At 62.0% G+C, this 16,425-nt stretch overlaps 1 protein-coding gene across 1 annotated transcript; it reads left to right on the plus strand.

Annotated features, from left to right (window-relative positions):
• Nucleotides 1-4,497: 4,497 nt before the first annotated feature.
• RASD2 (RASD family member 2) lies at nucleotides 4,498-15,117 on the plus strand. Its single transcript, XM_004456413.3, has 3 exons — nucleotides 4,498-4,899; nucleotides 9,304-9,583; nucleotides 12,845-15,117. The coding sequence occupies exons 2-3, from the start codon at nucleotides 9,313-9,315 to the stop codon at nucleotides 13,372-13,374; spliced, it is 801 nt and encodes a 266-aa protein (XP_004456470.1). The 5' UTR covers nucleotides 4,498-4,899; nucleotides 9,304-9,312; the 3' UTR covers nucleotides 13,375-15,117.
• The last annotated feature ends 1,308 nt before the right edge of the window (nucleotides 15,118-16,425 follow it).

Here is a 16,425-nt window from a genome sequence, read left to right on the forward strand (position 1 = left end):
AGCATCTCTGAGCCCGCAGCCTGAGCTTTGTTAGCTTTTAAAAGGCTCCCCGGGTGGTTCTAACTTGCCGCCAGGGCTGGGAACCACTGTTCCAGAAAAGCAGCCAGAGATGTGACAGGACATTGGGCAAATGCCTCATTTCCCTTTGGAGAAGGTCCTCTCAGCGCCCAGCTCAGCCTCTCATCGGCGTTCTGGCTTTGAACAGGGCACTCAGCCTTCCTGAGCCTCTGTTTCCTCTTCTGTAAATGGGGCTGTTAAGAGGATTAAAGGAAACTGTGCTCGGATAGATCCGCTCTCCCTTACCCTTGGTCTCCAAGGGCAGCTTGTGCATTTCCTCTGCTCTGAGGCTGCTTGCCAAGCACAGTTCAATAAACATGTTTCAGGAATTTACAATGTGCAAGATGCTGTTCTTGATGATGAGGGAATACAAAGATGAATCAGGCTCAGTCCTGGCTCCACGAAGCTAACAGACTAATGGGGGTGACGAGGCATGTGCCCAAAGTGTGAGGCTGGATGTGACACACACTAGAGAGGAAATAATTGTGACGAGGGTCGCCATGTGCGAGGTACTTTACAGTTTATTTTAATTCTCCCAACAATCTCCAAAGGGAACCACTATTACAACACCCACTTTACAGGTGGAGAAACTGAGGCTCAGTGAGGTGGTCAGTTACCCTCAGTAAGAGAGCCAGTTTTTGGTGCCACCAGAGGGAGTACAGAGGAGGCTGAGATCTATTCACATGGCTAGAAAAACTAGAAGGCTTCGTGGGGAAAGGGGTGGACATGGACAGGGCTTTGAAGGTTGTGTAGAAGTTCATCAAGTAAAGGCAGAGAAAAGGGCACCCCAGATAGAGGGACCAGCATAAAAATAGGCTGGGAAGAGGGAAAGCATTATTTCTTTAGGGGCTAGGATATATTTGATTTGGCAGGAATGCAGGCTGGTGGGCGCAAGGTGGGAATCCAATCCTGGAATCCTGGTTGGAGGCCTTTCACACCAGGTTATGGAGTTTAGATTTTATATATTAAGCAATGGGGAGCCATTGAAACTTCTTGAGCAAAGCATGGTGTTTTCAGAAAAAAAACCCAAAACAGTAGGTTATGGGAGTTGATGGGGTTTGGGGTTGACGGGGAGCCCAGTGACGTCAGAGGCAGCTATGACAAAGGGTCCACGTGACAGAGGGTGAGGCAGAGCAGAGGTAAGTGGGGTGGGGGTGGGAGAATGGGAGTGGGCACATGTGGGAGGTGCACTGTTGCCATGTGAGGCTTCCGTGGGGATCTATCTCTTACATGCACCTGCTTACTGACTGGGTCATTCAGAACTGGGTGGGGGGACAGAGGGAGGGGCGGGTGGTCTCCTGGGGTCCCTCGGCTCCAACGTGCTGCTCCTCTCACGAATCGGATGTGGTCAGTGGGGCATGACCCTCTCAGCGGGAGGACTCTGTTGAAGGAAGAGGTAATGGGTTCCTGGACCTGCTCCAGGCTGGCCACCTGCCACGTTCCGGGGGGTGGGGGGAGCTGGCCCAGTGGCCTGACTCCTCCTGGCCCCAGGCTTCTGGGTAGAGCGTGCCACCTTGCCTGCCTCCTGCTGCCAAGTTCACAGCCAGGGCCAGGCTCGCAGCCTCTGTGCATCAGGCTGAGCCCAAACCCTCTTGGGCTGAAGCCAGTTCCTAGAAGCAAAGTGGAATGTGGCAAAGAGCACTGGGCTGGGAGCCTGCCACTTGCCAGCAGGTGACCTTGGGCACATTCCTTGGCCCCTCTGAGGTGCCCAGATCTCACACCCTCCTGCTGGGGTATTAAGTGCAATCAAGGTGTGCAAGCACTTCATAAGCTTTGAAAGCACTAAAGTCCACAGCCTTGAAGTCAGAGCTGGACTGGAATTCCTCTCCCACCACTTACTAGCTCTATGACCTTGACACGAGACTTAACCTTGCAGAGCCTCATCCAGAAATGGAGATGATTTTAAGACCAATCTTTTTAAAACGCATCCTATGTGACAGGTACTGCAATGAATTCTTGGCAAGCATTAGCTCATTTAATCCTCCAGAGCACCCCATGGGAGACGTACCATTATTATCCCCATGCCACACAGAGATGATGGAGGCACAGAGAGGTTAAGTAAGCCACCCAAGACCACCAGCTAAGTGGCCAAATGGGGCTCCACATTAGAACCCCCCTCCGAGGGTCCCCAAGGATTAAATGAGCTAATACCCAGCAAGAACCATGCACAGCAACTGTAACTAAATGAATGTTGGCTGTTTCAGTACTGAGTCACTGAAGAGGAAATATGGGGGTCAAAAGGATCTGAAACGATAGCTAATTTAACCCCCAGCACAAAGCCTAGATCCCCTCAACAACACCCCAATAAAAAGTCATCAGCCTCTGTTTACACACTTCCAGTGATGGAGACCTCACTACCTTCCAAGGCAGCCCTTTCTCACACTGGAGGACTTAGCCAAGCAGACCATCCTGCCCAAAGGCCCACAGATCAAGCTGAATCTTTCAAGACCCTGCGGGGGAGTGGGTGTAGCTCAGTGGTTGAGCATCTGCTTTGCTTGAACCAGCGCCTAAATTCAATCCGTGGTACCTCCGAAAAACAAACAACAAAACCCTAAGGGATGAGGAGGGCAAGCCATTTTCTACGATCAAAGTCCAAGTCTGTTTTAGCACTGTTGTCATGCTCTGGACCTAGCAGTATCACACCCATTTTACAGATTTTATCAAGGCCCAGAGACTTTCCATGCCTGCCCAGGGCCAAATATTTGGGTGGTTACAGAGGTAGGACTTGAATGTCAGTCTCTCACCAAAAGGAGCAGGACCCCGGCGCCACACTGGACCCCCAGGACCCCACTGCCTTCATGGGGTGGGGAGACAGTCTATGTGGGAGAGGGATTGGCAGACCTCCCCAGACCCGGGGTTCCAGACACCTGGCCATGGAGACATTCCCCGGGGTTTGACGGACCCAGCGGCAGATCCTGCAGGCATCGCCCAGTGAGGACATGGTCTTCTCAGCCTCCTGAGAATGTGAAGGAGAAAGTCTCTGTTGGATGCTAACACCTCTCCAAACTTTGCCAGCCTCCCCTAACTGAGGGCACAGCTCAAGTCCAGGCAGGTCACGGTTTCCAGCTAGAATTTAATAACCTCCCTCTGTTTTCACTGTGTTTATTTTTACTCTTACCTTCTATTTATGGCAAGCGATACCGGTTTCCCATTTATGGCAGTGATATAACGTTTCTCTTAAAAAAATGTGGTTGGGGTGGGGGAAGTGGGTCTTGTACTTAAGAAAATAGGATTAATTGGTGTCCAGGTAGGAGACGTAAGACTGCCTGAGGTCTGACCTACTTCAGGCCCCTCCGTGACCAGCGAGGAGAACCGAGGCGAGCGGGGCCCTGGTCGGCGCACGAGGCGGCTCCCGGCGGGGCTCCCCCGGCAGTGCTCGCCCAGGCCCCCCGGGCCGCGGAGAGCTCCCCCCAGGCCGGCTCAGACCGAGGTGACTCGGCCCGTGTGCAGCCCGCGGGACCGAGACCTCGGGAGGGAGGCGCCGGCAGGGCCCCGGGAGCTTTCCGCCGTCGAGGGCGCGGGGGCCGTGGCGCGCGGGCTGCGGCCGGCCCCGCGTGCGCCACCGGGTCCCTCGGCGGGCCACCCGCGCCCGGGGCGCCGTGCGTGCGAGGCCGTCAGCCTCCGGGGCGCGGGCCGCCTTCCGGTCACGGCGCGCGCCCGGGCCCTCGGACCGGCCCCCGCGGCCCCGCGCTCCCGCGCACGCGGAGCCTCCAGACTGCGGCGGCCCGGCGGCGGCGGCGGGGGCGGGGCCGGGCGCGGGACCCGCCGCCCATTGGCCGAGCGCCGCGCCGGGGGCGGGGCGCGCGGCCAAGGCGGGTGAGCGGCCCGCGGGAGCGCAGAGGCGGCGCGGGGCGGCGGGGCTGCGAGCCGCGGGGCGCGGAGGAGGCTCGCGGCGGCGGGACGGGGCGCGAGCAGCGGGCTGGGCCGCGGCGGCCGCCACCGGGGACCTCGGCTCCGAGCACGCTCGGAGGGACCAGCCACCCCGCCTAGCGGGAGAGAGAGGGGCGCTCGCCTCTGGGTGCGGGGAGGTGGGAGGGGCCAGGGCCCCTGGGAAAGTTCCCTCTGATCCGGGCGGGAGGAGGTGAAGTGGGAGGAGAAGCCGGTTTTCGGGCTCACTCGGCGCCGTGAGACCTGGGAGCGGCGTGCAAGGCCCCCTCCTCCAGGCGCGCGGAGCCCAGCGCCCCGCTCCTCCTCCTGCTGCTGGCGTCGCCTCGCGGGGAGAAGGGAGCCATTCCTCCCGCGGGGAAGGAGCTGCAGAGCTGCGGGGAGAAGAGGAGACCGCGATCGGGCTGGGCAGGCCCCTCCACCCGCCCCGCACCCGAGCGCCCCGCTTTGAGCCAGATGGAGCAAATAGCTTAGGCGGCCAGCGCGGGTTCGTCTACCCAGGACGCACGCACACAGGCCCGCACCCACAGTCACCTCCAGAGGGTCTCTCCTTAAGCCCCGGGGGAGTCGCTCCTGCGCTCTCCGCCCCGCTCCGGAGCCCCAGGCAGGGGACCCCGGGGTAGAAGTCGTCGCGCCTCCGGGCACCTGGCTCAGCAGGAGACCCCCGAGTCGGGCCAGGGCAGGGCCGGCGGCGGCGAGCCGGACCCCGCCCGGCGCCCGGGCCCCGCCGAGCCCTCGGAGCCCACCCATGGGGCACCGGCTCCCCGCACCCCCTCGCCCCGCCGCGCGCAGCCTGGCGCCCCGAGCCACGCAGAGGAGGAGCCGGGCGCAGTGACCCGGGAGCCGCCGCACACTCCGGGCGGCTCGGCGGCCGGAGCGGCAGGCGGTTCCCCGCACCTCCAGACGCTTCCAGGCAGCCCTCCAAGCCGGGCCAGAGGTCCGGCCCGCCGTTCCCAGGTAGGAGGGACCCTCCAACAGAAGTGGGGAGCTGGGCGAAGTGGGGCGACCGGGAAGAAGGGCCTGAGGCTCGTTGTTCGGAGGCTCTTTGGTTTCCGTGTCAAAGGAAAGTTAAGCTGGCAGAGTACCGGTGCCTGCCAGGATCTTCCTGGCAGCTTGACCAATCCAGGGAGAAACTAAATTACTTGAGTGCCTACTATGTGTCAGGCAGGGCTATTGGCCCTCCACATATCCCAGGAATGAAAGATTTATTGAGTGTCTACTTTCAAGAGATCCAGAGTAATAGCTTTCCTATTTAAATGAATTGGGGAAAACTGAGGCTCGGGGAGGAAGAGGCACTTACCTCTCCCAGCACTCCCTCTGACTTCCCGCGTCAGCTGCAGTCTGCCTTCCTGGGTGCAGACAGGCCGCTGCGATGGGGCCAGCCCTGGCCCAGCCCTGGCCAGTGCCCCTTCTGTGGGGGCATATTTAAGGAGCGCCTGTCTAATAGAACTCCCTGAGCTTTTCTCTGGGTTGGTGCGAGGAGTGAGTCTCTTGGACTTTCCCTTCCCGGGAGGGGTTTCCTGTGCTCAGCTGGCCCGAGGGCCCCCCAGGCAGCTCTGCCTCTAGCTGCCTTCCCTTCCCTCGCCGCCAGCCCTGGGGGATGACACAGGCTGCTCTCCAGGACCTCACAGGGAAGGCGGGGCCCGGCTGGGAAGGGACAGCCAGGGCAGGGGCCTGCGACTCGGGCTTCCCCTGGCAAAGGACAGACCAGCTGAGAAGATACCCCGTCCAGGGTTCCTCAAGACCGCTGCCTGCACCCCAGTCCCCCCCCCCTCCCGCCGGCTCCTCCAGGCAGCCCCTCACCTGCCCAGAGAAAATGCCCCAAAGAAAGGAGCCCAGCATCTCTTCCCCTTGCCAGGAGTCGTGCCAGCCTCTCGAGTGTTGAGGAACCCTCAGGCGACGCTGTGGGTTTGTTTCCAGCACACCCATTTAACAGATGACTGCTCTGAGCCCCACGAGCCCAAGTCACTTGTGCCCAGGGCTGCTGGGCTAGGCCCATGCCTGCTTTCTACCATCCTGAGCTGCCAGGGGGCTCGGCAAAGGCCCCAGGACCCTCGTGAGTGTAGGGGATGGAGGCTGGAAGAGGCTGGGTGGGCACCAAGAGAGGAGACGGGAGGTGTGTGTGCTGGGGGGGGAGGGCAGCGCAGCTCAGACAAGGTCGGGGGACACACGGGGAGGAGGCCACCCCCACTCGCAGACCCTCATCCTGTCTGTTTTATCACCCCACACGACCCCTCCATCTGCCAGCCAGGCCCTGGGGAGGGGGAGAGGGAGGCTGCCGAGGGAGAAGGGGTGACTCCACAGATGCTGGTGCCGGGAGCTGGCTGGGCAGGGTTTGGGGGAGAGCAGGGGCCGGGTGAGAGAGGGAATGAGAAGATACCGTGCCCCCGGGGTCACTGTCCTGCCTGATGCCAGCTGAGGCTTCCCTGAGTCAGAGCTGTTGGGAGAAAGACTCCAGTTTGGGCAAGGGGGTGGGGTTCTAGTTTTTTTATAGATTTAAGGGCATAGGTTTGGGAGCCAAAGGTCCCAGTTCTCATTCTAGCCGGGCCAGTCATTTGCTGTGTGAACTGGAGCAAGTGATTCAACCTCCCTGAACTTCAGTGCCCCCACCAGGGAAAGGGGCTGCTGATGGCCGTCCCCACGGGGCTGTCTTAGCAGTCATTGCATGCGCCCGCCCGCCCAGCTGGGGTCAGTCTTCCCCTGGTGACCGCTTCTGTGCCCCAGGGATCTTCTGCCCCCTGGCTGCCCTCGGAATGGCCCTGTGGTAGGGTCTGCTGAGAGCCGCAGCCTTTGCGTTTGGACACCGTGTTGCTACGAGGTCCCTGTCGAATCCCGCGCCTCCCTGGGCCCCCGGGGCTGGAGTCCAACCTCTCCAAGGGTCCTGCAAACCCTGGGCCCTCTGCTGCTCGCTAGTGGGGTCAGCCTGGTGGGGACTGGAGAGCGCAGACAGGCAGTGAGGAGCAGAGCCTCGCCCACGGCGCCTCCTCCTCTTTGGGGAGCGGGGGAAGGGGCGGTGGGGGTGGGGGGAGCCCACAGGAGCTCTCACCTGGCGTCTGGGTGCCTCACACAACTCCACGTGGCTGGACCCATGTGGGGCCTTGCCTTCTTCTCTCAGAAAAGAAAGCCATGGACTTTTTCCTCCTCCTTTGCCCCCCCCTGACTCTCTGCCTCCTCCCTCTGGCTCCCTGCCTCTGCTCTCTGACTCTCTGCCTCCTCTCTGCCCTCTGACCCAGGGCAAGTTACTTAACCTCACTGTGCCTCACTTTCCTCATCTGTAAATTGGAGCTAATTTATATTTCTAAATACCACGGACCTCCTGGGGTGACTGAGGGGATGAAGCGGATTCCTGCACGGCCATCACTTAGCAGAGTGCCCGGCATACAGCAAGTGCAGAATAGATGTCAGCTGTCATTATTATGTGTGTGTGGGGGTTAGCACAGCACATGGCCCACGGCAAGGGCTGGGCATGGCTCGGGTTATGGCTCCAGGGCTGAGGACAGGCGGTGCAGAGCCCGCTGCTGGGCACACGCTTTCCAGTCCACATTCACTGAGCTCCCGTTGGTGGCTTGAAATGGGCCAGGTTGGGAGTCCTTATACCACGGCAATTGACAAAGGTCATCCATCCAGGTTTTTTGAAAGGAATTTCGAGAGCCAGCTTTTACCAGTGCACGACTGCCAAGGGGCTCTCACTGAGCAAGGGGCTAGCAGATGGGGAAGCCTTGGGACCCAGAAGCAGATGCTCATCAGAACACGCACACAAAAGAGGTCTCTCCCCCGCGAGTGGCCGTCTCGAAGTCTTTTAGCATCCTAGCCCAATGCCTCGGGCTGAATGGGCAAGGCCGCTCAAGGTTACTGGCTTGGCATATCCCTCTCCAGGGTGGAGGGCCAGGGGGTAGTGAGCACAGAGGGCCTCTGTGCAAATTGGAAAAAGGTGCCTTCTTCCTCTGAGTTGCTGCAGCCCCCACTTGCCCACCCAGAGGGTGCCTTTGTGCAGTGCTCAACCTGCACAAGTATACGTGGCGGCCTGCTGAGGGTCAAAGGTATCGATATGAGCAGGACTATACCCACTGGCAGTTCTGAGGTTGGGAAGCCCTCCTCCAGAGAGGGGAGGGATTCCTGCTTGGATGGCGGGATCAGGGAAGCCTTCAGAGAGGAGGTGGCATTTGAGCTGGGCCTGAAACATAATCTGGGTAAAAGGGTGTTCTGGGGACGCAAAGGAGAGGAGGCAGAACTTGGCAGAGTTCCAGCCAGCTGGCTCTCGGGGGCTGGAGGGGTATCTGATGGTTGCTGAGATGGGAGCAGAGGGGGAGCGGGCCTGCGAGTGGCCTTTGGGGTGAACCTCATGGAGGCCCCTGGAGTTCATTACTTCTGTCCTTTTGGGGTTTGGAGCTTGGATCCATTTTAGGCTCTTCCGTGAGGCCAGGGGTCTCCCACAGACCCCTGGGGTTGTGAGGAACCTGGAATTGCCCTTGGACTGTTCTCCTTCCCTCGTGCCTGGCCACCTGGGACAGGTGAGCTCGCACCTGTTTGTAAAGCTGGAGGGCTGCGAAGGCCCACTGTGTGTGTCGTGGCGTCGAGCAGCCTTGTGGAGGGAAGGTCCTTCCTCTCTGGCTGCAGGCGTCCTGCTCCTCGGAGGGCACCACTCCGTCCAGGCCCCGGGATGTCCTGGAGGCAGGTGAACTGCCAGGGCCTGGGGGAGAGGACTCTCCTGAGACGGGTGGAGGGCAGCGGTGGGGGGAGCCCTCCAAAGGCAAACGGTGGGTCTGAGATGGGGTCCCCGAGGTAGACCCAGGAATGACCCGGCACCGGCTTGGAGGACGAGGCCTGGACACAGCCTGTCCCCTCTCCTGGAGGGCCGAGGCCACAGCAGCCCCGTGGAAGACATGCTCGCTGGTCCTCTGCCCGTGTCACGTCCTGGATTGGCTCTGGGAAGCCGGGGTGGGAAGGGGTGATGAGCCAAGGAAAGGGTGGGTGCCGACGGAAGGTAACCCTTCCTGTGCTGAGCCCTGCAAGCAGCCCGATGAGATGGGTTCGTTTCACAGATGAGAAAAGGTTAAGCAACTCGCCCAAGATCGGTAGCTAGTGAGTGTTCAGCAAGGACTCACATCCATGCTCTCATATGCGAGTGGGTGAATGAATGAAAGGCTGAGTGAGTGAGCGAATGAATGAAGCAGCAAAGAGACGAGAGAGGGCGGGAGTGAATGCGCTGCTACAAGTCCAGGGTCCTTTCGAGGGAACCTGGACTCACGCCCATTGTGCAGATGGGACACTGAGACCTGGCTGGGGTGGGGGGCCGCGGCGATGGCAGGGCAAGGGTGGGGGGTGACCCCTTCAGCCCGCGCCCCCCTGCTCTCTGCGCAGCCCCGAGCCATGATGAAGACGTTGTCCAGCGGAAACTGCACGCTCAGCGTGCCCGCCAAGAACTCCTACCGCATGGTGGTGCTGGGCGCCTCGCGGGTGGGCAAGAGCTCCATCGTCTCCCGCTTCCTCAACGGCCGCTTCGAGGACCAGTACACGCCCACCATCGAGGACTTCCACCGCAAGGTCTACAACATCCGCGGCGACATGTACCAGCTCGACATCCTGGACACCTCCGGCAACCACCCCTTCCCGGCCATGCGCAGGCTCTCCATCCTCACAGGTGAGGCCCGGGGGGCACCCGGCCCGGCGTCCGCTCGCTCCACCCCTGACCGTCGGCAGCACCCCGGCGAAACTCCCAGCAAGCCCCCGCCCCCTGCGCGAGAAGGAAACGGGGGCTCAGGGAGGGGTGGCGGCTCGCCTGATCCCCTGATGGAGTCGCCGCCCAGATTCCAGGCAGTTTGACTCTGGACCGATGGCTCGGGATTGCCCATGCCGCCTTCCCGATGGGGAGCCCGACAGGCGCGCAGGGGGTGTGCCTTTCCAGGGACCAGAGTGGTGTCGAGGCTGCAGGAGAGCTCCTGGGGGCCGGTGGCGGGTCTGCCACCACGCCCTTCTCTGGACTCAGGTCTCAGGACGGTAGAGGCGGTGGTCCGTTAGAGAAGGGGAGTCGGGACCCTGCCCATGCAAGGGGCATGGGGAGGGCAACGGCTGGCACCGACCGAGGGCTGGCGCCAGGCCCTGTTCTGAGCGCGCGCCGTGCGTTTATTCAGTCCTCACAATTACCCCGGAAGATGGGCTTTGGTGGGTTTTACAGGTGGCCCGGAGAGGTTAAGGAACTCAGGTGGTCACAGCCCGGCGGGCACGCTTTCCCTCCCGGCTCCCCTGCAGCCTCTGGCCCTGCCGGGAGGCGGCTTGTCTGGGCTTAATCCTTAAGCACGTGGAGACGCGGTATTGGGCCACGGTGGCGTTACATCAGCCATGGCGTGTGGCTCAGGATCCGGTCTGTCTGGGTCTGAATGCTTGGCCTGCCCAGCCCTGGTCCTGCCACTCTTGGTGCCTCGGTTTTCTCCTCTGTAGAATTAGCATCAGATTAGCACCTCTCTTAAAGGTCATGGTGTGAATTAAATGAGTTGTTAGATGTCAAGGGCTCCATGAACATCCCAGATGGAATCAGCCTTTCTCTGTGCCTGCCCTGGCACCCTTTCCCAGGCCTCCTCTTCCAGGCTGCTTGCGCACCCAGGTCGCACGCAGATCTCCTTGGTCCCCATTTTTTTTTCTTTTGGAGGGAACCGTGTGGCCAAAGGAGCCCTGAGCTGACCTGGGTTGAAATCCTAACCCCACCACTTGTAGCTTGGCCATGTGACCAGAGGCTGGTCGTGCACCCTTGGAATCTCAGCCCCCCCCCCCCAGCTGCACGGCGGGCACCTCCTTCCTTTCCTCCCAGCGGGGCTGGTGGGGCGCTCCCAGCAGGCGGTGGGTATTTGTGGATGCCACTGTGTTGGGGAGGGGCCAGGCGCCCACCGGCATTACCAGGGAGGGAGAGAGGAGCTAGGGGCAGGGGCTGTGTGCTTATTTTAAATTAATTTTCAATTATCCAGGTAATACAGGAAGACACAAACTTTTCCCCAGGCCGATAAGGCAAAAGCCCCTTGGACCAGGGTCCCCGGTCCTAGGTGGCCGCCCCCTTTGTTTGGCATGGACTCCTCTGGACATTCCACGAACACACTGATATTCGTCTTTGTGTCCCCATTAGAGAGAGTGTTTGTGTGCGGGTGCCCGGGTGCCTCTCTCATTCTGAGCACATCCCTCGGCTTTTTTGCACTCACGCCTCATTCATTGGTACTGGTTCACAGGAAATTCTCCAAGCTGTTAATCCCGCTGCCAGCTCTCCTTCCAGCTGCCGGCAGGCCGGTCTCTGGTGCCTGGCATTGCAGCCTTGCATTTGAATATGTCAAGGCCGCCAGGTCCTCGGGGGAACCAGGATCATCCTAACGGGACAGGGTTTGGCAGCCCAAGCAGACACGGTTGCCAGGCTGACAGCACCTTGCAAGCGCCTTTTGAAGCAGCGCACACTGTCATTCATCCCACCCCAGCCATTCGCCAGGTCACTGAGCGCCTACTACGCGCCAGGCCCCAGGCCCCAGGGGTGAGGGGCGCCTGAGGCCTTTGGCACCTGCTTCTCTGGGCCCCTGGGTCTGAAGGGGGCATGTGCTGCTGGCAGGAGGCGAGGGGAGGGAGGAGGCAGCGGTTCTGCGGCGAGCCGGCCTGCTTGATTCTCCTCCCAAAACTTGAGCCATTTGCTGGCTCCTGGGAGCCTCAGTTTCCTTATATCTGAAAAATGGGAATCTGGACATCTGCACCCCAGGGCTGTGCCGAGTTGAGGCGGAAGTCAGGCAGGTGCGCCGAGAATGAGCCTGGTCTTGTAGTAAGCTCTGGAGTTAGGGGCAGGTGTCGTGTCCCTCTCCCCGTCTCTACGCAGCCCTGCCCCGGCCCCACCTCCTCAGTCGCTATTTCAGATTCACAGGCCTTTCTGCAGGGAGGCAGGGCGTTCCAGCAGAGAGCGACCGGTGGAGGCAGACGTTCACTTGTTTGTGCCGTGATTTATTCTGGAAACAGAGCACCTACTGTACCTTTATTTATTCAAGAAACAGAGAGCACCTACTGTGCGCCAGCGCCATGCCAGGCGAGGGCGTCATCGGCTCCTTGAGGCTGTGTGATCGCCCTCGAGGCAAGTTGCTCGCCCTTTCTGAGCCTCCGTTTGCTCGGCTGTGACGTGGAGGTGGCATTAAGGTTGCCTTCCTTTGTTTTCGGGGGGGTCCATGGAACGGTGGCCGGGAAGCACAGGCCCCAGTGCTCGGCTCACAGCGGGAGGTTGTTGTCACCGTCCCTTACTCACACCGAAGGCTGTTGGTGTGACTGAAGGTCACCACCCACCTGCCGCCTGCTGTAATGAATGCTCTCCATTCATCCTCTTGGGTGGCTCTCAAAATCGTAAAACGCAATTCCATCTGCAGAGGACAGGTAGGGAAACTGAGGCGTAAGAAGCTGCATGACCCACTCCAGGTCCCGTGGCTCGTAAGCCGAGGAGGCACGACTCAGAGCTGGGCCTGCCTGGGCCTGCGGCCTGCCTGGGGCTCCGCTGCAGGCCCCGGGGGCAGGCACTGAGGCAGGCCAAGCCCCCTGCCCTGGCAGAGACTCCGTTTAGGGAATCCACACACTGTCCACACACGTCCAGAAGTCTGCAGCCCTGCGGGCAAATGGGAAGTGACTCAACTACGCCTGGCCCAGGCCCGGCCCCTTGTTAGCCGCAGGCCCTCAGGCAAGTGACGTCACCGCCCCAAGCCTCGGTTTCCCACTCTGGGAAGCGGGGAGCAGGTAGCAGCTCCTGCACAGCGCGGCTGCGAGGGTGGGCCCGTCGCTCGGTGGGAAGGACCTGCGTCCCCCCCCTCCGACGTTTGGCCGGGCGGAGGGGGTGGCCGGAGAGCGGAGCGGGGCCGGCGCGGGCCTGCGCGCTCACCGCCTCGGCTTGCTCTCCCCGCAGGCGACGTCTTTATCCTGGTGTTCAGCCTGGACAGCCGGGAGTCCTTCGACGAGGTCAAGCGCCTCCAGAAGCAGATCCTGGAGGTCAAGTCCTGCCTGAAGAACAAGACCAAGGAGGCGGCGGAGCTGCCCATGGTCATCTGCGGCAACAAGAACGACCACGGCGAGCTGTGCCGCCAGGTGCCCGCCACCGAGGCCGAGCTGCTGGTGTCGGGCGACGAGAACTGCGCCTACTTCGAGGTGTCGGCCAAGAAGAACACCAACGTGGACGAGATGTTCTACGTGCTGTTCAGCATGGCCAAGCTGCCGCACGAGATGAGCCCGGCCCTGCACCGCAAGATCTCCGTGCAGTACGGCGACGCCTTCCACCCCCGGCCCTTCTGCATGCGCCGCGTCAAGGAGACCGACGCCTACGGCATGGTCTCCCCCTTCGCCCGCCGCCCCAGCGTCAACAGTGACCTCAAGTACATCAAGGCCAAGGTCCTCCGGGAGGGCCAGGCCCGCGAGAGGGACAAGTGCAGCATCCAGTGAGCGGGAGGGACGTTGGGGCGGGGGGGGGGGGCCAGTGCCTTAAGGGAGGGGGCCCCAGACACCCGCTGCCAGGCACACCACCGCCCAAAGCGAGCTTCTTCTCCAGACCAGAGGCTGCAGCCTCTGCGAGTTTTCGCTCCTTCCCGCTCCTTCTTTCCTGTCCTGGCCCGTGGTTCCAGCTCCCCTGCAGGAGATGCCTCTGCACAGCAGGAGCCGAGGTTGGGAGACTCCTGGGCGTAGGCAGAGGCCGAAGCTGGAGCGCTGCCACCCTTGGGCTGGAGGAAACACTGACGCCCGAGGGTCCAGGACCCCTGCCTCCTGCAAGATGGGGTCGCCCTGCGGGAGGGGCCGCCGCCCTCTCGGTGTAGGACCCAGCTTGGTTCGGGGCAGGGGACCCTTTACTCCCCGGCCCTGAAACCCCTGCCCTCCAGCTCAGCTGCTTTCTGCCCCAGCCCCCAGCTGCCCCACCCGGCCGCCCCCCCGCCACCCAGCCGTGGCGTCTGTGTGTTTGAACTGAGACGTGGCTTGGCCCCCGGGACCCTGTCTGCGGCCCCTTCCCCCAGCTTCCTCTGTCTGCAGGCCGTGCTTCCCTGTCATTGCAGCTGTTCTCATCGTGTGTCGTGCTAGACCCGGCCATGGTTATACTGTGAAAACCCAGCGGCCCCTCCCCTGGCCAGGCCCCCGCCCACTTAAGAGCCACTGCCTTCCCTGCGCCCAGACAAAGCGTGTGTAGACAGACCTGTGGACCAAGCTTTACAGTTGACAGAACCGTGCACAGCCCGGGGCAGGCGGGGCCTCCTCCGTGACCCATTCCACAGGTGGAAACTGAGGCGTCGAGGGCCCAACCGCGTGCCCCCCACAGCGCTGGGCCGAGCCTGAGCCGTCCTCTGCTGCGCTTGCTTCATGGGCATCTAGCAAGCACCTGCTGGGCGCTGGGCCCTCTGTGTGCTAGGAAACGGCGAGGGGATGCACCTGATGTCCCCAAGGCCTGACCCCCGCCCGGCCTCTGCTCACCCCACTGCCTTCTATACACACAGCTGTTGGGAGCAGAGCTGAGCCAGGGAGAGACCAGGCAGAAGGGCTCACGGGGGGCCTTCTCATTAGGCCAGGATTGGGCCGTGCTGGGTCCCACCTCACACCCAGGCACGGTGGAATTCGAACTGTAGACCTCAAGACCCGTGCATCAGCACTTAACAAACACATTTTGTCCTTTAATCTCCTTAAAAATACTGGCGTTTAGGGCCACGGGGCTTTGGTGATCATGTAGCGAGTCTTTCTGAAACCCAGAGAAGGTCAGTAACTTGGCCCAGGCCACACAGCAAGCCCGTGAGGCAGAAGCAGGGCCAGGTCTGGGCGATCGGTGTACACCATGATGCGCCCCTCCTCCTGGGGCCATCGGCGGCTTCGAGCCTCTCGCCTGTGGCCCTGTCCCTGAACCGGCCGTCAGGGCTCCTGTGGATGCTTTTTACCCCAAGTCCCCGGTGTGCACACGTCTGCACACGGAACCACGCGATACACACGCACCTCGCCTGGTCACTGAACACCCAGCCCCAGCCCTGCCGCGTCTGCGCCTCCACGCCCGCCACGCCAGCAGCAGCTCAGACCCTGCTTCTGTCCACGCCCCCCGCCCAGCCTGGGCCCTCTAACCAGACCGGGTACCTCGACCGAGACAGGCCTCGCCGGTCACACGCGCTGCCCTGACATCTCCGTGTACACTAGCAATTAAAGTGGGTTTGTTTCTAAGCTGCGTCCCTGCCCCCATGTGTTTTCTGTACTTCCGAGAGGCCCACCTCCACCCCCTCAACCAAAGCTGGTCTTTCCCTCCCCAAAACGGGCCTGCCGGTGCCCTGCTGTGCCTGCGCGGAGTAGGGCCCACTTTTGGGGGGGTCTGGAACCCCAAGCAAGGAGGCCGGGCCCCTCCCAGTCCTGCCCCTCTGGTCCTCGGGTGTGTCCTGAGCTGTGCGCTCCTCTGGAGGGGCAGCTGGGGCCCCAGGGGAGGCCCCACGTGGCCTGAGTTCTGTGTGGCTCCTGCAGAGCCACGGCCTTGCCCCAGGGGCCCCGTCTGCAGGCATTTTTTATTATGACTGGGGGGGCAGGGGCTCCTGGCATCTGGTGTGGGGAGAGGCCAGGGATCCTGCTCTATCCTACGGCGCTCAGGGCAGCCCTCCACCACCCGCCCCCCCTCCACGCCACCCTCGAGGTTGGACCGCGGCTGGTGTCCGTGCGAGCCAACGACGAGGCTCGGCTTTCCAGACCGCGCTCAGTATTAACACGGGACAGCCGGTGTCCCTCTTGTGCGACGAGGCTGGGGGGGAGGATGGGCAGGGGCCGGGCGGGGGGCAGAGGGGGCAGCGGGAGGAGGCGCTCCCCCAGCCCCAAACACACCGCCCTGCCCACCAGACCTCTGCCAGCTCCCCCGGGAGCGTCCTCCCGAGAGCCCAGCAGCTTGTCCGGGACGGGCGGGGGCTCCCGGCAGGGCGGGCGGCTGGCTCTGAGGGGCGTTTGCTCCGCGTGTGTCAGGAAGGGCTTTTCCTCCGGGAGGTGGGCACGGGCCTGGCGGTCCTTCAGCGGACGCTGCAGAGCGAGATGCGGCCCTGGGGTGGGGGGCCCCAGAGAGGAGCAGACGAGGCCCCTGCCCGGGGCTCACGATCTGTGGGCACATCCTCTGCACTGAAATCCTGGAAACAAGGGGAGGCAGCCGGGCGTGGGGAGGGGGGCGTCCAGCACCCCCATGCCCTGGTCACTGCTGCTTTCTCGGCCCTGCTTTAAGGGTCCCCTCCAGCATCACGGGCCGGCGCTGCCCTGCGAGAAAGGCCAGCCGGGGCCAGCTGGGGGCCCCCGAGCAGCCCTCCACGGTGCCCGCCTCCTCGGGACGTCCGCTCCCCAGGCCTCGCTCGGTTTCTCCATCTGTAAATGGGAGGTGGGGGGTGCAGCTGGGCAGATAACACAGGAAGAGCCCCTTGCAGACCTGCCCTCTGGGTGAAGGAGTTACTATTCCTGTTACGTAATTCCGGTGGTCACTAAACAGAACGTGCTCACCCCGGCCACCCC

The sequence above is a fragment of the Dasypus novemcinctus genome, chromosome 12, assembly GCF_030445035.2.
Source record: "Dasypus novemcinctus isolate mDasNov1 chromosome 12, mDasNov1.1.hap2, whole genome shotgun sequence".
In the NCBI taxonomy this organism is placed as follows: Eukaryota; Metazoa; Chordata; class Mammalia; order Cingulata; family Dasypodidae; genus Dasypus; species Dasypus novemcinctus.